The sequence below is a fragment of the Cryptomeria japonica genome, chromosome 11 (assembly GCF_030272615.1).
Source record: "Cryptomeria japonica chromosome 11, Sugi_1.0, whole genome shotgun sequence".
Taxonomy (NCBI): domain Eukaryota; kingdom Viridiplantae; phylum Streptophyta; class Pinopsida; order Cupressales; family Cupressaceae; genus Cryptomeria; species Cryptomeria japonica.
In genome coordinates this window covers 596,716,707-596,739,578 of record NC_081415.1, presented here as the reverse complement: position 1 = coordinate 596,739,578, position 22,872 = coordinate 596,716,707, and the positions used below count along the sequence as shown (strand labels likewise).

General features: G+C 40.8%; 1 protein-coding gene across 1 annotated transcript; it reads right to left on the bottom strand.

Annotated features, from left to right (window-relative positions):
- Nucleotides 1-15,538: 15,538 nt before the first annotated feature.
- Nucleotides 15,539-18,378, bottom strand: LOC131076342 (phenylalanine ammonia-lyase-like). The gene has a single exon (XM_058013486.2). It carries the CDS (start codon nt 18,266-18,268, stop codon nt 15,929-15,931), a length of 2,340 nt encoding a protein of 779 aa, XP_057869469.2. The 5' UTR covers nt 18,269-18,378; the 3' UTR covers nt 15,539-15,928.
- Nucleotides 18,379-22,872: the final 4,494 nt, after the last annotated feature.

The following is a 22,872-nucleotide window of genomic DNA, read 5'->3' as shown; positions in this document are numbered from 1 at the left end:
TTTTATATCATAGATTTTTGTTGTTTATATTCAAATTGTTGATTACATAGGCAAATGATCAATTAACTTTATAAAAGGACAGCCATGAAATACGATGAACACACAATAATGAACTCAGTACACATTTATTGGATCGAATATCAACATTTATATATATATAAAAAGGCATGTCTATCAAGTCAATACAAGTATTACAAAAATGTGGCATATGCCATGTCCAAATCGATATACAATAAAAATGTATAATATATCTACATGTATTGGTCATTCTATGACCAAAACTAACACTATATGATCCTAAAATTGTGGTGGATCATCAAAATCGAGCCTCTTCCATGTAGTACGCAGCTCTATAGATGGCTGCAAAACCACAATTCAAAAGCCAAGTTAGATTTCTTTTGTAGAAAATAGTTCACAATTAACAACATAACTATGCATTTAACTATAATTCCTTTGCAATTGAAATATAGATTGCCTCATCGGCTGATCTTGGAGCTAATGTCTTCGCTCTCCTCTCCTTGTCACTTAGGAGTTTTCTTGAAGACATACTTAAAAGGATCCACGTTGTGGCCATACCACGAAGGGGTCTATTGTAGATTAAATGTACAATTAATACAATGTACTAACATAAATACATCAAAAACACTTAAAAGCTATAATATAGAGAACAATGGCATACCGGTGCCTGAAATGCTTCTCCAATGGACTAAGGATGGCTCACCATCGATGGAGAAACTATCGCTATTACCTATACAAAAAATGATCAAAGATTAAATAAAATTAATATAATGATATGTTTTGTAGGTTAAAAACAATTAATGTAATATATCAAACAAAAGTATATCGGATCCTAAGATTCTTCTCCAGTGCATGGAGGAGGGCTCGCCATTGATGAAGTAGCTATGGATATTTCTTATATGAAAAAATTATAAGATTATAATATATCACAAGTTCACATGTACGCGTGCATATAATCATGAAATCAAGAAAATAAAGTAGAGATACATACCTTTGCCCTCACTTGATCCACGATGAATCAGGTGCATTCAACAAATCCACTTAGCTCAATGGTCGTTGTACATGTAAAATAGACAAAAAAACACTAACCAAACTACAAACCCCAACTAATACTTGATTTCAACATTTTCAAAAAATTGCTTCAAAAGAACTAAGCAACATGGGAGGAGCGGAAGCGGGAGCTCAAATTTCAAATTTCCAGCAAGGCGGGAACACTGGTTCCAATGGTGAGAGCGGCCAGATCAATGGTGCTGGTCCTATTGATGATAAGGACAAGCCCCCAGACTTCCTAGTTCCTGTTGCTGACTCACTGTCCGATGGTACTCTATTTGTCGTGGCAGCAAATTCTTTTGGGCATCTGGGGGAAGGGTCTAATGGGGGGCCCATGCCACTAGTTGACCCCGTGAATAACGGGAGGGAGGGGAAAAATGGTCCTCCCTTTTTGGATCTAGACCAACTGGTAAATCCTCCCTTCCTCCTGTTAATAACATTTCTGACCCTTCTGGTGCTAAGTTTTCTATCTCCATCCCTGACTAGGTTCTGGACCATAATATCAACAGTATGTCGAACTCCTTGGTAGGGAAATTTATGGGTCTGCGCCCAAACATTGAAGTTGTTAGGGCCTTTGTTAAATGAAAATGGACCCTTAAAGGAAACATTGAGGTCTCAACACTACCCAAAGGTCTTCTATCTTTCTCTTTTTCATGCGAAAAAGATAAGGTTAAGATCTTGTGCGGGAGTCCCTAGATGGTGGGAAAGACAACCCTAGTTCTAAGAAAATGGCATCCGAAATTAAACATGAATGATTCTCTTCTGGCGCAAGTTCTAGTTTGGATAAAGCTCCCAGGATTGCCTCTTGAGTATTGGGCAGAAAGCATCTTCTCTGGAATAGCAAGTTCTTTTGGTGAGCTGCTCTCTATAGACCCAGTCATTGCTTCAAAAAGAAGATTAACCTATGCAAGGTTCTATGTTGGAGTAGCCCCTGAGGCAGATATGCCAGAACAGATTGATCTAGTTTCAAAATTAGGAACCTGGAAGCAACATATAGAATATGAAACTATTCCTTTTGCATGTTTCCACTATAAAAAGGTAAGTCATTGGGCAAAATCTTGCCCAAAAAAGCAAAAGGCGGAGCCTAAACAGTTAAAACCTCAGATTGAAAGCCAAAATATGCCAGAGAAATGGGTGTGGCAAGTTAAAAACATAGAAAATAAGGAAGAAAACTCCAATCGCTTTTCTCCTTTGGGGGAACAGAAGGAAGCCTCAAACTCTATCTTCAATCCCACGGTATAGGAAGCAGATAGAAATGAAACAACCAAAGCTAGTCCCATAAAAACAACTCAGAAAAAGGATTTGAACGATCAGAATGATCCTCCAAAAGCAAAAGATGAAGTGGCTGATGACACATATGAAAACAAGGCAATGGAAGCTAGAGACTATCAACCTAAGGAAGGTGAGATCCCAGATCCACAAGTTGAAAGGACAGACTCTTCTGTAGCCATACCTAGTTTTGAAATTCAAGAAGCCCAAAAGTGTGCAATTTTGGGATTGAGTCTTTTGGATTCAGATCAGAACTCAAGAACAACAAACATTATTTCAATTGAGTCCAGAACTCCTAAATGGGGTAATAAAGATGAAATTTCCAAAATCCTCATCAATCCAGAAGTGGCTCCTGTGTCAGAAATGGAATGGAAGCAGCCTAAACACAGGAGTAAGAAAGCAGCAACAGCCTCGACATCCTTGATTAGGAAATCCAACAGAATAGCTCAAGTTGATGTGGGATACGTCTCCTCTTCCCCAGGATGACCCTCTAACCACAAAGTTAGAGATATGGAGGCCAGCAAGAACATAGCAGATGGAACTCAAAAAACTCTCAAGGAGCTGGGAATTGGTAAGTAGCTATGAAGATAATTTCTTGGAACATAAGGGGTCTAAACAATCCCCATAAACATGATATTATTAGGAATATGATAAGAGATAGCAATCCTGACATTTTTCTTATTCAAGAAACCAAAATGAGTAGAGAAAAAGTTGAATCTTTGAAGTTCTTCAAAAATGGTAATATTAGTGGGGGAAGTTTTGAGGGTGCTTCTGGAGGCATTGCAACCATCTAGAATCTTAACACTGTTAAAGGCCAGGTCATTATTCAGGAAAGTAATTTTTCTTGTATTAAATTTGAGCATCTTAAAGATGGTTTTTCATGGGTTCTCACAAACATTTATGCTCCTAATACCTTAAAGGCTAGAAACTCTTTTTGGAAAAGGATTAGACAAGCTAGGGAAAGTTTCAAAAATCTAAGTTGGATGGTTATGGGGGATTTCAATACGCCTTTGAAAGAGGAGGAAAAATTTGGAGGCAGTCCTCCTCAGCTGGAAAGTAGGATGGCCCTCATGGATTTTATTTATTCCCAAGCTCTTAATGATTTGGAGATACAGGGTTGTAATTTCACTTGGACAAATAGAAGAAATGGTAATGACCTTATTCAAGTGCGCCTTGACCGAACTCTTATTTCTGATGATTGGTACAATCAGTATTTCTGTTCTTTGTCTGCACATATTTGGGTTGGTTCCGATCACTTTCCAATCACTTTCAATGCTGATCTGATCAATAGAAGGAAAAATTATCCCTTTAGATTTGAAGAAATGTGGACCCTTCACCCCGACATTAAAAAATATATTCAAAAATGGTGGAGTATCCAAGTTGAGGGAACGACAATGTTCAAAGTTGTTAAGAAGCTCAAAAGTCTGAAGGACAACATTCGAATCTGGAATAAGAATAGTTTTGGGAATATATTTGAGGCTAAGAGTAAAATTCAGGAAAACCTTAAAGAAATACAGGACCAGATCCAGAAGGATGGTTTCAGTACTGTTTCTATTGCTAAGGAGAATAAGATTCTTAAGAAATACCATGACATTATTGCTAAAGAGGAAATGTTCTAGAAGCAAAGATCGAGATGCATGTGGCTCAAGGAAGGGGACAGGAATACAAGATTCTTTCATATGTCAACCATCAAACATAAAGCAGCCAATAGGATTAACAAGTTAGTTGTGGACAGTGGGGAGCTGGTCAAGGAAGATGAAATAAGGAATGAAGCTAAGAGGTATTTCTTGGACCTCCTAACGAGGGATCAAAGTCTAGATGCTGAAGCTCAGTCCTCTTTTCTTCAAAACATTCCTCGTCTCATTGACGCCCAAAATAATGTCTTTCTCTCTTCCATTCCTTCCACCTTAGAAATTAAAAATGTTGTTTTCTCCTTTGATGGAAACAAAGCTCCTGGTCCTGATGGTTTCCCAATGCTCTTTTTTCAAGAGTTTTGGGACATTATCGGGACTAATGTTGCTAATGGGGTTAAGGAATTCTTTGGGGCTAGAAAACTCTTGAAGGAAATCAATAGTACTTTTATTGCTCTCATCCCCAAGATTCAAGGTGCTAATTCTTTGGACAAGTTCAAACCTATTAGCCTCCGCAATTCCTTTTACAAGATCATATTTAAGGTCCTGACTTCTAGACTCTTGTCTATTCTCCCAGCTTTAATTAAACACCAGTAGAATGGGTTTGTTGCTAGAAGACAAATTCTCAATTCCATTATTACTGTTCATGAGAATATTCACTCTCTTGTTAAAGCGAAGAAGCAGGGTCTCATCCTTAAGCTCGAGCTCTTCAAAGCCTATGATAGGGTTGATTGGTCTCTTCTTCAGAAAGTTCTCACTTCCTTTGGGTTTGCCCCAAGAGTTGTGGATCTTTTCTCCCAACTTACCACTTTTGTGTCCTTTGTTGTTCTTGTCAATGGTTCTCCTTCAGCCTTTTTCCAAGCTTCAAGAGGTCTTAGGCAAGGAGATCCTATCTCCCCCATCCTTTTCATTATTATGGCAGAATGCTTTGGTTGGACCATGGAAAACTTGGTGTAGAAAGGATCCTTTAAGGGCCTCCAACCTTCTTCTGCTGACCTTATTTGTTCACACCAGCAGTTTGTTGATGATACAATAATTATGGGGGAATCAAGCATCTCAGAAGCTAAAATTCTGAAGAGTACCTTGTGTAAATATGCTTTTGCTATGGGGCAGCTTATTAACTGGGCCAAAAGTGATGTCTTTTTCATTAATACCCCAGAGAGAAGACAACAAAGGATCAGCAGAATTCTGGAGTGTAAGATTGCTGACCTTCCTACTACCTACCTTGGTCTCCCCATGGGGATTGCCCCTCCTAACTCCTATTGGAGTTCGCTGGTTGATAAATTTCACAAAAAACTTGCAGGTTAGAAAGGGGCTCTATTAAGTCAAGCTGGTAAGCTCCTTCTCCTAAAGGCTACTCTTCAAAGTATCCCCATTTATGCTCTTAGCTTATTCAGAATTCCAGTCAAGTATGCTGAAGCTATTGAGAAAATTCAAAGAAGATTCCTATGGTCTGGGGTTGACGAAAAGAAAAGAGTGTCTTTGGTGGCATGGGATCAGGTCTGCAAGCCAAAAAGCAAAGGTGGTCTGGGGCTCATGAGGATTCACACTTTAAATGAAGCTCTCTTGTCTAAACAAGCTTGGAGATGGTTTCACTCTGATTCTGAATGGTGCAAAATTTGGAGAAGTAAGTATTCTCTTCTGTCCTCTTCTCTTTCTTCTTTTCTTAATTCGGATCTCAGCATAAATGGATCCCATATCTGGAACCATGTTTCTAAATGTAAAGATGTGATTACTAAAGGTGTGACATGGAAACTTGGAAATGGCAGAAAAGTTAGATTCTGGGAGGATCCTTGGCTTTTTGACAAACCCCTTATGGATTTCTATGAGTGAGCTTCCCATGCCCCCTCTTGTATTGGCTCTTTTGGTACCTTAGTGGCAGATTACTGGGATGGGAACAACTGGCAAAACATTGATAGTATTCGTCCCAATCTCTCTAAGCTCAAAACCCAATTGTCTGCTATTTGGCTGAATAAGGAAGAGGATTCCCTGATCTAGAAATATAACCCCAAAGGTATTTTTACTATGTCTTTGATGTATTATATCCTCTCCCCCTCCCCTCCTATGAATCCCTTTTGGTCTAAAGCTTGGTTAAAAGGTCTCACTCCCAAAATCAATTTGTTCTTCTGGACTATTCTCCAAAATAAGATCCTTACTGTTGACAACCTTAAATGTAGAGGTTTTGCCCTTCCAAACAGGTGTGTGATGTGCTTTCAAGAGGAAGAGTCAGTGGACCATCTTGCCCTCCACTGTTCTTTCTCAACCTCTGTTTGGGAAAGCTTCCTCAAGAGCTTTAGTCTAGCTTGGGTGTTTCCTAGTAACATCAGAGATTTGTTCTCTTCCTGGAAAATTCATTGGACCAACTCTTTTCTGAGATGTATGTGGCAGCTCTCTCTTCCACACATTTTGTGGGGTCTTTGGAAGGAAAGAAACAACCGAATATTCAGGGATGTGTCCTTAAATCAAGACATTGTTTTTCAGAAAATTCAAAGGGCTATTCAGGAAAATATGAGAACCTTGGAGGTCTCTTGTTACTCTAACAACTCCTTGGAATCAAACATCTTAAGAGCTTGGAATATGAAGATCACTGATGATCATAATATCAGCTACAATAAAAGGCTTGAAGTTAAATGGCAAACCCCTCCCCAAGGTTGGCTCAAAATCAATTTTGATGGAGCAGCCAAAGGAAACCCAGGTCCCTCAGGCTGTGGAGCTATTCTCAGAGACGACAGAGGCATTTGCAAAGGTATGATTGCTATCCCTATTGGCACTCAACCCAATCATAAAGCGGAAGCTATGGTAGCCCTTCAAGGCATTATTCTAGCCAAAAAATGGAACTGTCCCTATCTCTGGATAGAAGGGGATTCCAATAATATAATTAAGTGTCTCAATGGGACCTCAAAGCCCTCTTGGTCGATTCACAATATAATTTTTTCTGCTATTGAAATCATTAGAACCTTCAAAAAATGCCACATATCCCATATCTATCGGGAGGCCAACTATTCTACTGATTGGGTTGCAAATGTGGCGGTTAAGAATGAAACTATTACCACGTGGATAGGTGAGAGCGGTCTCCCCGAAGATGTCGGACAAATCATAATTAATGAAAGATATCGAAGTACCCCAAAGACTCTTGATTGACAGGGCAATTATGATAAGTACTGAAGTAAGCACTTCGAGTTACTTCTATAATGAGGTAATTACTCATTATAACATCAAAGTCAGCAGAACGTGTTTTATAACCCATCAGATCATTAATGCTACACACGCTTTTTGGGTTTTTGTTTTAACTCCGAAAAGCTCTCTGTTTCACCAGTTCTGTAATCTAAACTTGGCTATGAGAAATGACACCATGGGCGGAAATAGGAGAAGATATGAGCCAAGCAGTTGCAAGGAGTGGAAACAGAAAGAAGAGGTGTGGGAAATTTTGTAGAAGGGTGGTCTTTCGAGCTTCATTGAGAGACTCCATGGCCGTGATGGAAAGATAACTAGCTTCTTTTGCAAAAATTGGAAGAAGGGCATGCTTAAAATGGGCGACCAACTGGTGGAAAATGATGAAGATTTAATAGCTAAAGCTATGAGTCTCAAAAGGGAGGGCTGCAACTTCTACAAAGATAGGAAGGTCAGCAGGGAAGCCATTGAAAGGTACCCGGTCACAGAGAAAGAGAAGAAAAGACTGGTAAAGTTGAGTAAAACCTATTACCCGCCTAGGGCTTTTGCAAAACCCTAGTGGGAAATTCTCTTTATTTTAATGAGGTATATAACTCTAGATGGTAGGTTTACGAAAGTATATGGGTATCATTTTGTCCTGTTAAATCATTTTAGGCATAATGATAAGGTGAATTTCCCTTACTTCTTGCTCTATTCTATGAACGCCTCCCTAAAAGCCTACAAAGAAAATCCTCGGGTGATACTGCAATGCACCAGGGACTGATGGTCCTCATTTCTAACCATTTAAAGGCCAGTAAAATCAACTGGATGCAGCTCTCTATGGATTCGGAAGAAGAAACATCTGATTCTGATTTCTCGGAGGAGGAGGAATCAGACAATGATTCCTCGACTGATAATGAGGAAAGCTCTGACGACTCAGAGTATGAGAGTAGTAAGAAGAGGAAATCAAGACCCTCTTCTTCTAAGAGCAAAAAACCTCAAAGCAAACCCTTGATTAGTATTTCTTCGGAAGAAGAGTACTCAGATTTCCCTGAGTAGAAGAAGAACCCTAAGGGGGTGCTGAAGGACAAAAGTAAGAACCAAGCCTAGACCAGGAAGAAGCAAAAGAAAACAGAGGAGACTGGTAAAGATCCGAAGGAGACCGGCAAGGAACTGGAAGATGACAAGCAAACAAGGACCCTGGAAGCTGAACACAACCTGGATATGGAGACTATGGAGGAGACTCTCAGGGCCGCTGACACTATTTGTACCCTCCATATCTCTAAAGATGAACAGATAACCCTTGGAAAAGTGACTCCCTCTCCTGGCCCTCCTCCCGAGGCCTTGAAGGGTTTTATGAAAACCATAAAATGGCTTATTGATGGGAATAAGAAAACTGCGGATGAGTACAAAAAACTCTGCAACAAAGTCCTGATTTTGGAGACCATTAACATTGGAGAGGGGAACACTATGGCTGATTATATCGAGGATCTGAAGAACACAATTGCTAAAGCGGAAGACATCAGAGATGCCTTTAATCCCCGGTTTGAGAAAATTGAAAAGGAGATATAGGACAGAAAAACCCTGGAGGAAACTCGTGAAAAAACGCTCTCGAACACAATCGCCAAAGTGGACAAGATAGAGGAGTGCCTCAAGAACATTGCGGAGCAGAGCCTTAGCATTCTGTAAATCTCAGCCAATAACACCCATACCCTCATCAGCAAGCTTGATGATGAAAAGGAAACCCAGGAAATTGACCTAGATGCAGAAGGAACAGGGGAAGCCCAAGGTCCCAAAACCCACACCCGTGGGAAGAGGAAGGAAAAGAAAGTGAATAAGGACCTAGAGGAGCTAAAAGTAGTTGGGGCAACCTATGATGAGCTGGTGACAAAAGCAGAGGATCTGCTAAAGAAAATTACTATGTAGTGTCTCCTTGGGTTCTTTGCTATTTTTTGTTGTTTAGCTGTTTTTTTTGTTTGCTGGTCTTTTGACCAGTCACTCTGTATGTGGACTCTATTTTCTCAACTTTCTTTCTAACTATGTTGTAATGGTTTCAGGTCCTTAAAACCTGTTTTTCAATCAATCAGAACATTTTCAAAAAATTGTACAACTAAAAATGTGTTCAATTATCTTCTTCCCACATTTTGGCATCTTCGAGGAATTCTTTTTATTAGGATGAGGCCTAGACACAAAGGGGGTACCCTAAAAAAACAAAAATAACATGAGATATTAGTACAGATAATATATTAAACATAATTTAAAAAATCTAAAATGAAATGACATGCATATTCCATCAAAACAATACATAAAAAGGGTTGTACAAAATATGATACCGTATAGCCTTGTAGGCCAAAATCAATCGCTAAGAGCGTGACGCCATCAATCTGGGACATTTGGTCCCTTGTCAACACCTACAAACCAAAAATTGGACCAAGCATTAAAGATAGTATATCTTGTAATATTTTTGAATTCAAAGTGTACTATTCTATTTTAACATGTTACAAAATTTATACCTCGGGCATCGAAGTTGCAGCTGTAGTAACTGTTGGAGGAGTATAGGATACCATTGCTGCATCCTTAAATGAATATTATTTATCTCAATTTAAATCGATGTATAAATGAAAATTCATTTATTTAATTACAAATTTAAAGTGATTGATAAATAAAATTCTATGAATTCAAATCAACACACCTGTGTTTGTCATTGATGGGCAAACACCATGTCCATTAACTCATTTGTTAGCGCCAAATCCTCAACCGTGTGGGCCTGACATCTACTCCTGCAAATCATGCATGAATGAGATGTGGATCCATCTAGACCGGTCGCATCATCTATCCCTGAGCATATCCTCGAGCAACTGACACACATATGTTGAATGGACTCTCTATTGCCACCTGGACCAACTAATGGCTCATCATCCAGTACAATAGGGTGTGCTAAAGATGTCCCATGCTGGATGATGGCACCAATCAATGTTGTGGCCACCTAAAGAGTCTGTAGATCCATCAACTTTTTCAGCTCTACTGGGACAACTTGATGCACCTTGGGTTTGGGTGCTAGAGGACGACGACTCTCCGGGGCTACTCGCCTACGGGCTCCAGGTCTATCTTGGGCAGAGCCGCCACCTCTACCATGGAACTCTCTCATGTCAAAATAGTTTGGTCGCACATTGAGCACAAGCTCACAGTATATTTTTCTCAAAAAATACAATGGCACCTCATAATTATTACAAGGTGGATCATCAAAGACCATCCACCACCTCTGCCAAAAAAGATTCTTCGTCTGCACATTGGTACACCAATGTATGGGAAACCTCTTTGCATTAAGAGGTAACGACTAACCAGTTTTAGGATCAACAAAAAGGGCACATATTTGTTGTTTACTAATATTTTTGTTTTTCACTCCCTTGTATGATAACCCATCAGCATAGTATTGATGACACCTATCCCTAAAGTTTCCCCATTTTGTAATTTATGTGGAAACAGCTATGGCACCACTAGCTAATGTTTCTAGGCTAGTGGCGAGGGATTTATGATGCTCAAGTTCGGATGTTTTCAATTTATCAATTGGTCTATTTATTTTAGACGTATTTTGCCCTAACTAATTAATTAATTAATTGCTCCTGTATTTCAGGTGTGCGGTCAAAAGGAGGAATTAGGGGTGTATTTTGTGGGTTTTCAAGAGGTGCATTTTGTTGTTCTTGTTGTGGATTATCAGAATCTAGTTTTTGAAACAAAAAATAAAAAAACCTAATCAAAATTAACGAAATTAAATTCAAAACGTAAAACAAATTGAACAAACAGGAAAGAAAGACAAAAATTAAGAAAAAGTAACCTTGATCCAGTGTCTGGAGGAGAAATGAGGCACCCTGTTCACGGTTTTGCGGAGGAAATGGGGAAAAAAACGTGGCTGTCATGGGAAAATAAGACCCAGTTTTTTTTAAAACTTTTTTTGACAAGTACCGTGTTCACGATCCTTTAGGGCTTATTAGCACATACGCTCTCACTTTCCTAAAATCAGCATGTGTGAGCTCACTTTCCTAAAAGTAGCGCGTACACGCTACCTTTTTTAGGCTCGGGAACAATGGACCTAAGCGCATACGTGGTGATTTCAAATTTTATAACTGCGTACACCCTGCTTGTTTTTTCATTTTTTTTTGGGGTGGTGTCCACTTTTCTGACCACCATCTTTGTGCACATACCTTAAGAGAGAAAGAATGGGAGAGAGAGAGAGAGAGAGAGAGAGAGAGAGAGAGAGAGAGAGAGAGAGAGAGAGAGAGAGAGAGAGAGAGAGAGAGAGAGAGAGAGAGAGAGAGAGAGAGAGGTTGATAGCTAGAGACTTGATAGAGAGAAGGAGAGAGACTTGAGAGAAAGAGAAATGGAGCGAGAGGGGGAGAGAGAAAGAGAGTTAGAGGGAAATAAATACTTAACAAAGGAAGAGAAAGGGAGGGGAAGGGGGAGGGAGAGGGAGAATGGGAGAGAGAGAGAGACCGAAGAGAGGGGGACAGAGTGAGAGATAGAGATATTTGAGAGAGGGAGGGAAAGAGAGGGATAGACGAAAGAGAGAAAGAGGGTGAGGGAGATGAGAAAGAGAGGGAGAGATACCTAAGAGAGGGAAGAAAGTAGAGAGGGAGAGGCCTAAGAGACAAAAAGGTAAGGGTTAAGGAAGAGAGAGGGGGAATGTACGAAAGAGATGAGAGAGATAATGTTGATACAAGCATGATGATTATTGAAATTTGACTAAGTCTGAAATTTATAATAATACTCAAAAAACTAGAATCTACATTATACTTCTTAGAGATCTGGAACCACTCTCAAACATCCTAACAATATATACATAAAATATAACTTAAATTATAAGAAAGAAAAAAGACAGAGAAATCCCACTTATACTTAAATATTATATTTTATGTATATATCCTACCGAAAAACCTAATGGAATGCTAAATGAATTGCACACAAGTCCATATTACTAATTTAAATTTTATTGACAGACAAACGTGTACGTGGTTTACAAACTAAAACCACGTATGGGGTTTTAGTTTCTAAACCGCATACGTGGTTAGAATACTTTAAACCCTGTACATGGTTTAGCTTCAGTTAGACTTGGAAAAACAAGCCTAAATGCATACGAGGATTTTTAAATTTAAAATACCCCGTGCGCGTTTTGTGTTTTTTCATGTTTTTTTGGGGTGTGTCCATTTTTTTGCACACCATCTTGGTGCACACACCCAGTGTGTGCCCCTTTTGGGCCTCAAAATAAAAGCTTGAAAGCTCAGAAACTAGATAGTAATATTTATAGCTAGATACTCTACTAGAAGATTACTCTTCATAAACTATTTGCATCCTACCTCAGCTGCTTGGAAGCTGAAATTTTCTTAAAGAATGTTTATGTGTATCTCTGAACAATTATTTGTGCATCTTTACATTATTTGTGACCTTGTAATGCATTCCACAGGAAACTGTGGTGCAATCTAATAATTTGCCTTGTAATATAGTGCAGAAGAGCATTTTTCACAACTTATGGTACTTCACAAATTTCTCTTTGTACTTATAATATGTTTTCATATATGTTATTGTCATGTTTTTCTTGTTTTGTCTCTTCTTTTGTCCAAGTTTATGCTGAATTTGTTTGTTGTAATTGTCAACCAAGTATGTCATATTTCTATTGTAACTTATGATAGTTCAATATACTTTTCTTATTGTCTGTATTTTAAGCACACAATCTAAAATGAATTAATAATTTAAAATAACAATAGAAATAAATAAAATTATCAGACCTACACAAAACTTTCATGAAAAGGATGTTTAATAAGTCAATCGAAAACAATAAGTGGAGGAACAGTGAGGGATGGAGTCAATTTCTGAATACATGCATTCCCAATTGCAAGGTAACATGTCACCCATGTGTTCCCCCCCCCCCCCCCATTATTAGTTCACCAAACATCTTGAGTTCAAAATTGTACATGCTCAAATTCAGACAATAATGCATCACAAACCTATTCGTTTCATGTTCATCTACACTCCTATTTCATGCATCTTTCATGCTCTTGTACACTATCTTTCCTTGTTGTTGACTATTACAACTTCTTTTGGCAATGTTTGCAGGGATAGGAAAAAGAAAGGGCATTGAAACATCTCTTGAGGTGGACGGAAAACCTGCAAGGAGTTCATCCAAGAATGGGGCCTCCGATGTTCTCACCTATGATGGTTTAGGGAAGACATCAACAAAAGCACCACCTCCCTTGCCAAACATGAAGGATCACCTGAGCCCTCATGGCATGGACAAAATGAAGTTTGATGCCATGTATGTACAACTGCTAATGGACAAGGTCGAAATGACAGAGGTTGAAGATGAAAGGCTGAAGGGGATGGTTACTGATCTGAAAAGGAGATGCACTGAACTCAATAAGAAGGTCATGGAGGAGACCAATAAGAATGTGGACTTGGAGATGGAAGTGCATAGACTACAGATGGTGATGGAGAAACGGGAGGTAGGGCGTGAGGTGACCATGAAACGCAACAAAATTTTAACTGACTAGTTTAATGCCATGTTAGATGTATGTAAGGCAAACATTGCACATTGAAAACAAAGGTTCCAGGAGGCAGCCGGTTTGGTAACCGATGAAGTTGATGGAAAGGGTGTGCCTCCTATTACCCCAAGGAGGGGGGGATAAAAAAATTCTTAATTACTTCTTGTTGTTTGCCTTCATAGGAGGCTTGTTCTGTTATGAAACTTTTCTAGATGTTTCCACATCATCAACATGCTTGTTGGGACCATCAAACGACTCAGGTGTGCTGCTAAGTGTGGAAATCTCGCCTTCCAATCAGAAGTTGTATCTCAGCACTCGCCCAGCTCACCTAGTCGCACTAAAAGGGTCGTGTAGCATTAAAGGGAACATTCCTCCACAAAATTCGAAGTGGTGTCGCAGCCAAATCAGGCAAGAAATACGAATGCTAAAATCGTGGCCATTGATCCGCCTTCATGAAGATTCTTACTCGGCTTGGTTGAGATAGCGACTTCAGAATGATTCTAGGCTATTGTGCACCCAAAGATTTGCCTTTAGTGAGATCTGCCAAGTCGGATTAAGTTTGGACTTTCTTAGAGCATTACGAACTAAGTTGGGCAGGTTGGATGGGTCGGATGGACGACCAAGCTCAACAGTAGGCTTTCACAAACCAACACCTCCCCTTATAATTACCATATGACAGATTCAATTCTATGTATGCATTCAGTGGAGCTTGCTTGTAGGATGCTACAAAGACCAAACATCTCGCTTTTGACGGTTACTATATAACTATATACAATCTACAGCTTATTAGAATTCCTTGTGGAGATAAAGAAAGGTTTTATGAGAAATAAAATATGTGGCAATGCATTCTAGAGTTGTTGATGGAGCATTTGGGCACATGCTTAACATCTCTAAGGAATTGGGGGACCTAATTGGGGGAGGTTGCATTGTCTAGCCTCATGTTATTCATGGTCATAATACAGACACTATTATGCAACCTGCCTTCTTTCAAGTGCTCTCTTAATGTTTCCATGGTTTTAACAGGACATTCCTTGGGTCAGAATAAACAAGAGCAAATGTTGAAACAAGGAAGGCAATCCCAGGAAGAGGTCAAAAGGACATACAAGATCTATAGTAGGATTGATGTTGACTCTACGGAGCTCATGGTTACCAACACAAGGCAAGAAATTCAAGAACAATGGGGTCTTTATGATGGTTTTGATTTTAAATTGGACAAAAAGCTCAGAGCTTGTGCCAAGCGCGGTCAAAACTACTATGGTCTTTACATGCATATAACAAATGATCTGCTCCATTATACGAGTCCCCTTTGTGGGCTGAGGTAACAATCAGGAAAAAATACTTTATTCGTTATTGTTGGCATCCTGCATCATGTAAGCCCTATATAATAATTTTCTATGCGATAATGTTATTCTGCATCATGGAAGCCCTGTATGTTGGCATTCTCTCCTACAGTAGAGCAAAATGGCTAGTCTTTTCCCTATATTTGACTTTATTAGACATTGATCTGATGCAGTTCAGGAATTTTTTAGCAATGGAGCATTGAAAGGTTAATGGGCTGAGGGAGGCCCTTTATTCCATTCCCAAATCGGTCTTGTTTGTTCAACAGCAGGACATCGTGGGAATAGAGGATCAAGTGTTTCAAGGCCTTGTTTTAGAGGGATTAATGAAAGCTCATACAGATGCTATGAAAGATTTTAGGAGGGGGATACAAAGCGTGAGAAAGCACTACGCGAGCATGCGCAAAAAATGAAATTTCAAATACAAATGAATTAGAAAAATGAAAACCTCAATTATTTCAAGTCTTCTGCATGTTATATTCATCGGTATCAAAAGAATCCACAGATATATCTGTACCTAGATTGCAGTGTCTGCTGCTCCTATATTCGATTTCTTCTTTCTACTGACTTCCTTCAATGATTTCCTTTTTTGGCCTTCCCCTGTTATTTCGTATGTTTAAATTTTTGTTCCAATCGGTTATGGTTTAAACCTTGGAAAATAGCATGAGCTGTGGGCGTAGCATCATTCGCCAGGTGCATATGCATTTAAGACAACTGTTATAGAAGAAACATCGAACGAGGGAAAAAAAAGACGGCGGTAAAAACGGTGGATGTGGAGCCGTAACTGAAAATACTTGTCATTAGAAAATGGTTTAGTGGCGTCTGAAAATGGTTTAATGAAGATTTAGTGGCGGTTTGACAGCGTGACACAGGTATTCTGGGATTTTGTGGACAGGCAAGTCCACAATAGAAGCCCATCGCCTAAGGATGGAAGATGAAATCAGAGGGTGGCGTTTGCAGTGTTCCAGAATCCTCTGCCGCTGGTGGCCGAAGGCGATTTGGTGGAGTCGAACCATGACCAATACGATGCGTTGAAGGGCGCAGGAGACACAGGAGGATGCTGTGGCCGCGGGGTGAAGGGCCCTGCCGACCCACGCCACATGTCCAAACATTTCACCACTACCTCGCCGAACAACTTCTCCGACTCGCAAATGCCTCGATACACTTTTTCGATGTCTTCCCCAGGGCTCCGCGTGTTCGCCCCGCTCAGCAAGTCCGTTCCTAGTTGTGATCTCACGAACTTATAGATTGGGTAGGTTCTGCATTTCTTTATTCTGTTTGGGATGGGAAAGTCTCCCGCGTGGAATCTGTCCCGAGCGGTGGGGATCTCCTTGTCTAGCCGAGCTTTCAACTCCTTTTGGAAGACGGGAATCTTGCGAAAAAGCAGTGGCGTTCCGAGCTTGCGATCGTCTTCTTCGACAGGGCAGTTGAGGGCCGCGTCGACGAGAACTTCCCGGAGCTGAAGCATGAACGCGTAGGAAGGGTTGGAGGGGTCATCGATGTAGGAGAACACCGGCTGATGGTCCACCACCTGTAGCAGCTCCTCGCAGAAGCGCGTGGGGAGCAGAGATCTGTCTTCCCCGCTGGTGAGGGTCTTCCTCGCTGTCTCTAACACCACGTGCTTCACCACGGCTCGCATGTTTTCCTTCAAGTGCCGGAGATCGACGGCCTGGCACAGCGCCACCAGATAAGTGGCCGACATGAGCTTCAGTATCTGGATGGCCTCTGCTGTCTTCCTGGCAGAGATGAGGCCAAGCGAGTTCACGTCCTGGTTGTTTTGCTCGGCGCTCTGCACGTGTGTGGTGACAGGGGAGGCCAGATACTGCAGCTCCGACGTGTACGAGGCCATGGCAATCTCGGCACCCTTGAAGCCATAGTCCAGGCTTGGATTGGGCCCTCCGCTGAGATTCGAAGGCAGGCCGTTGTTGTAATAGTCGCACACCAGCTCCGAGAACTGCGCAAACATGAGCTTCCCGATGGCCGCCAACGCAATTCTAGTGTTGTCCATGGAGACTCCAATAGGCGTGCCCTGGAAGTTGCCGCCGTGGAGCGCCATGTCACGCGCCACGTCGATCAAGGGGTTATCGTTGACGGAATTGATCTCATGCTCGATAGAGTGCGAGGCCATTCGAATCACTTCGATCTGCGGGCCCAGCCACTGCGGGGACGTCCGGAGAGCGTAACGGTCTTTCTTGGGCTTACTGAGGGGATCCGTCTCCTGCACCCGCTTTGCCTCCTTGACGTAGTCGCTGCCGTCCAGAAGATATTCCATTACCGCTGCCGCCTCAATCTGACCCGGGTGGTGCTTCAACTCGTGCGTCAGAGGGTCCGTGAACTCGGGCTTGCCCTGCATAACCTCGCAGAAGAGGGCCGACAGAATCTCCGCCAGGATGGCCAAAACGTTGGCATCGAAGTAGACCGAGGCCGCCATTGCTGAGCCGACTGCAGTGCCGTTGACGAGTGCGAGGCCCTCCTTAGGCTGCAATTCGAAGGGTCCTCCACTAATGCCCGCTCTCTTCAGCGCTTCCATGGCGTCCACCTCCTCGCCCTCACTCGTCACGGCTCTCGAATTCGGGCGCCCCGTCAACAGCCCGGCAATGTAGGAGAGCGGCACCAGATCGCCGGAGGCCGTGATTGTTCCTCTGAGAGGCACAATGGGAGTAATGTTACAATCCATGAGCTTCCGCAGGGCCTCCAGGACTTCCCACCGTATACCGGAGTAGCCCTGCAGTAAGGTGTTCACTCGGACGAGCATGGTAGCCTTGGTGTACTCTGACGGCAGCTGCAGCCCTTCCTCCTTCCCCAGCACGCCCGCATTCAAAAATCGGATGAGCTCACGCTGCAGATCCACCGCCTTGTTTGTCTTACGGTGAGAGGTGGCTCCGAAGCCTGTTGTGACCCTCGCTATGTTGTTCGCCACCCATTTCGCACTCTCCTCCACTCTTGCTTTCGCGCTGGCCTCGTCCAGCTCCACCTTCACTTCAGCTCTCCGAGTCACAGCCGTCACCTGACCCACCGTTAGAGTAGTGCCTCCGAGCACCACCTTGTGCGCTTGGTAAAATTGTCCAATCATCATCTTCACTTCCTCCACGTGGCTGCATTCCATCGCCTCCGCCGCCCTCTTCCAGTGAGGCGGATTGCTGACGTGGTCCACTCCTTGTACATGGATCGGGTTCACCCCGCCTACCGGCAGAGGCAGAGTCGGGGGGCGACGCATCTTCCTGGCCCTCACACCCCCCAAGTTCAACACAGCATCAGCATTAACATTCTCCCCAGACATCTCGCTTCCCGCGCTCTAACTCAACTGTAAAAACAAAACTAGGTCGATATATCAAGAATGAATGTTTCGCGATAGGTAACTCTTACGTGGACTGCAATCTCCGGTAAAAGATTTTGAGAGTTTGCAGTGAATATGATGATTGTTGAGGGAGGCATGCTATTTATAACTTCGGTAGGTATGCGAATCGGTCGGGGGTGGGTGGTGGGAGACGGTGTCAGCAATGGAAGTCAAGGGAAAAAAGCGCGAATGGTGAAAATGGTAGGTGTGAGGAAAGAGTCCTCCAAGGCTTCAAACATGTATCCGGCCGTATGGCCCTTGTTTATTCAATTTTTTCATAATACGTAATCATTATTTAATTTATATATATTTAAAATAATAATTTATAGATAATTGTTGTGAAGGTTGTTGATATCTTTTGTTCCAAATATTGAACAAATAAAATCTATTGTTTGAAAATGAAAAATATTAACTTTTATTAGGTAATATATCAACTTTTGTTAGGAAATATACCAATAGTTGTTAGGAAATATTATAAAAAGTAACCAATCAAGTGATGCCATATCAACTGCACAACTATTGGGGCCTCTTTTGCACGCCTATTTGTCTCACTTTTTTGGGGGGTTGTTTTGGACACCTTGGCAAAAAGCATGCTGATGTGGCACCATACTTGATGATGTGGTGTTGAAAGCTTAGTTATAAGCAGGGGACTTGCCAAGTAAGCTACTCTAAAAAATTGGGAGTGATTTGAAATTTCCACGTAAGATTTTGAGAAGCGCGAAGTTAGGGTGTTCAACTACTAGTGCTCTTCCCCTACTGTATAGAAAAATACAAGTAAATGTTGTTTGCAATCACCGCCATCTAATCACTGCCCAAACTGTCTATTAACAGAGTTCAATAGACTATGATCATAATAATAGTTGTAGAAGATAAAAGAGTTGGTTACCTATGTTCCACTCATTTAATTTTGGATTATTTTCCATTGTCACTATCAATATGTTATGTTAGTAGTTACATAATAATGTTCTCAACTATTGATGCCTTCCTTCCCTATTGTGTTTAGGCTTTTATTTTCTAATTTTAATTCAAATTCAAATTCATGTGTTAATGAGAATTTATTTGATGCATAGATCATCGATATTTTCTTTATTCCTCAATTCATCCCTAATTTATCATCCATATAAACCAATAGTTTCTCATGTTCATATTTACTTTAATAGAAAGATTGGATGCGATTTCTTCTTTTAAAGATATGCTTTCAAATGGTCCTTGAACCTTTTTGACATGGAGTGTATTCTTGTTCTTATCTAGTTTTGAGAGCTTAAATAATTAGAAACATTCTCAAAATTGTCAAGGGGATTTTCTTTCATACAGGACACATGTCTACAATTATAACTTTGGAACAACAAATTCTTATATAAAAGTTCTCTCTCCATACTCCCAAAGGGAAGCCTATCCTTATTTCCTGTGAAATTGATTTTGACAAATCAAACTTAACACACACTCAAACATATGTAGATTGTTGTATTTCCTCTAAGATCTCAATATACCAACCCACCTGATTTGTTATTTACATCAATATGTTTTCTTTCCAATTTTTAGGGGGGAAATTCTATAGTCCAATCTAATGATGTACTTCTTTGATAAGTTCCTCCTTAGGGTTGAAAAATAGTGATTATTGTCTTAAATATAAACCATTATTTTAATAGTACCACATAATACCAGCAAACATCCTCTTCTTAGCCTAAGGTCTTTGGAAGGTCAAACTTGAATGATGCCTTCACCAAAAAGATAAATATTCAGATGATCAAATAAGTTTGATTTATCCCCCATCTCATTTTAAGGTTATGTATTACAAGATAAGATCTTTTGAATTTACACATTGTGGATTTATTGATACACCTACGTTACTAGATCAATAGTTTTATCTATTATTGAAATGATTGGAATGGATATTGTGATTGAGATATCATTCAAGATTTATATGAATACCATCTCCTCTTTTTGATCCAACTAAATTCAATTTATTTCCCTTTCTGATAATTTAGAGTATGACCCTCCCTCCAAATCTCTATTTTTAGAATAAATATATATAATTTTATTTTTTTATGTCTTTGAATGTCCAATTTACAGCGTTCTTTTAAATAGAATTTTCATTCCCATCTCTTGTATTCAAGATGTCATCTACCTTCAAATGACTATATTTAAATCTTTAGGAACATAATTTAAATGAAGATATTTCAATCCTATTTGTGTTTTTTGTATCTCAAATACAACTAACTACTATTGTAATGCATATATATAATCAAGAGGTTTAAGACAAAAGAATTGTTTCTAAAATTGAAACTATAATATTGGTACTTTGTCAAAATTCAAACAATTAGCCTACTAGCTAATGACAAGAGTAATTAAATCAAGATGAAATAAAGAAAATAAAAATAGCATTATTCATAGATAAATGAGACAATGCATGAATCTACAGTCGAAACATAAACGAACTAAATAGAATAGCTAAGAATGAAAAAGATGCATAATGAAACTTCAAGGTCAAATTTTGGCTTCTTATTGATGCAATGTTTCAAGTATCTTTTCAAACCCTCTATTCGAAGTGACTTTTTGAATAACATTACAAAGTTGAAAGTAGTGAACGATTTCTTAAAAAAGAAAAGGATCAGAAAGAAAAGTTTTGTGGATTCTAGTAGCAATGTTGTCCAAGCAAATATGCCACTATTTAAAAAATCATGCTGGAACTGTTGTACATGCATAATGGACAAAAGAAAACTCTTATGTTATATGTCATCATCACAATCATCTTGCACTTTGTGGTTTTATCATTTTGAATCTCTATTACTTTAACATTGACCTTATTTGTTGACAAGGAAATTATATTGAATATAAAGCATCAATGGTTATATGTGCTCAAAGTTGAATATTGACAACTTTGAGCAATTTGAGCACTTGGGCGATTTGGCTGCTAGGGTGTGGCCCGCAACGATCAGGCGAGTTGGAGAGCAAAAAGAAGGTATTCCTAGCGTAAACCCGGCCACCCCGACTTGTACGAGCTGACGGTTCGGTGTCGCGATGAGCGGATTGAAAGATGGGGCATTGTGCAACTTTTCATTGAACTCATCTGACGCTTTTTCTCACGATCGAGAAAGAGTCACCACGAGCAATTGGATCCGAGTCTACCCAAACCGAGAGAGGCTTTTTTAGAGTGCCATAACATGACCCCGTAGGATTAGACGGATCATTCTTATGATTAACGGGCATGGAGAAACGTGATGCCAAATATTGACAACTTTGAGCAATTTGAGCACTTGGGCGATTTGGCTGCTAGGGTGTGGCCCGCAACGATCAGGCGAGTTGGAGAGCAAAAAGAAGGTATTCCTAGCGTAAACCCGGCCACCTCGACTCGTACGAGCTGACGGTTCGGTGTCGCGATGAGCGGATTGAAAGATGGGGCATTGTGCAACTTTTCATTGAACTCATCTGACGCTTTTTCTCACGATCGAGAAAGAGTCACCACGAGCAATTGGATCCGAGTCTACCCAAACCGAGAGAGGCTTTTTTAGAGTGCCATAACATGACCCCGTAGGATTAGACGGATCATTCTTATGATTAACGGGCATGGAGAAACGTGATGCCAAATATTGACAACTTTGAGCAATTTGAGCACTTGGGCGATTTGGCTGCTAGGGTGTGGCCTGCAATGATCGGGTGAGTTGGAGAGAAAAAAGAAGGCATTCCTAGCATAAGCTTGGCTACCCTGATGGGTACAAGCTGGCGGTTCGGTGCCGCAACGAGCAAATTGAAAGATGGGGCATTGTGCAACTTTTCATTGAACTCATCTGACGCTTTTTGTCGCGACCGAGAAAGAGTCACCACGAGCAATTGGATCCGAGTCTACCCAAACCGAGAGAGGCTTTTTTAGAGTACCATAACACGACCCCGTAGGATTAGATGGATCATTCTTATGATTAACGGGCATGGAGAAACGCGATGCCGAATATTGACAACTTTGAGCAATTTGAGCACTTGGGCAATTTGGCTGCTAGGGTGTGGCCCGCAACGATCGAGCAAGTTGGAGAGCAAAAAGAAGGAATTCCTAGCGTAAACCCAGCCACCCCAACGCGTACAAGCTGACGGTTCGGTGCCACGACAAGAGGATTGAAAGATGGGGCATTGTGCAACTTTTCAATAAACTCATCTGATGCTTTTTGTCGCGACTGAGAAAGAGTCGCCACGAGCAACTGGATCCAAGTCTACCCAAACCGAGAGAGGCTTTTTTAGAGTGCCATAACACGACCCTGTAGGATCAGACATATCGTTCTTATGATTAACGGGAACGAAGAAACGCGATGCCGAATATTGACAACTTTGAGCAATTTGAGCACTTGGGCGATTTGGCTGCTAGGGTGTGGCCCGCAACGATAGGGCGAGTTGGAGAGAAAAAAGAAGGAATTCCTAGCATAAACCCAGCCATCCCAACGCGTACGAGCTGATGGTTCGGTGCTGCGATGAGCAGATTGAAAGATGGGGCATTGTGCAACTTTTCATTGAACTCATCTGACACTTTTTGTCGTGACCGAGAAAGAGTCACCACGAGC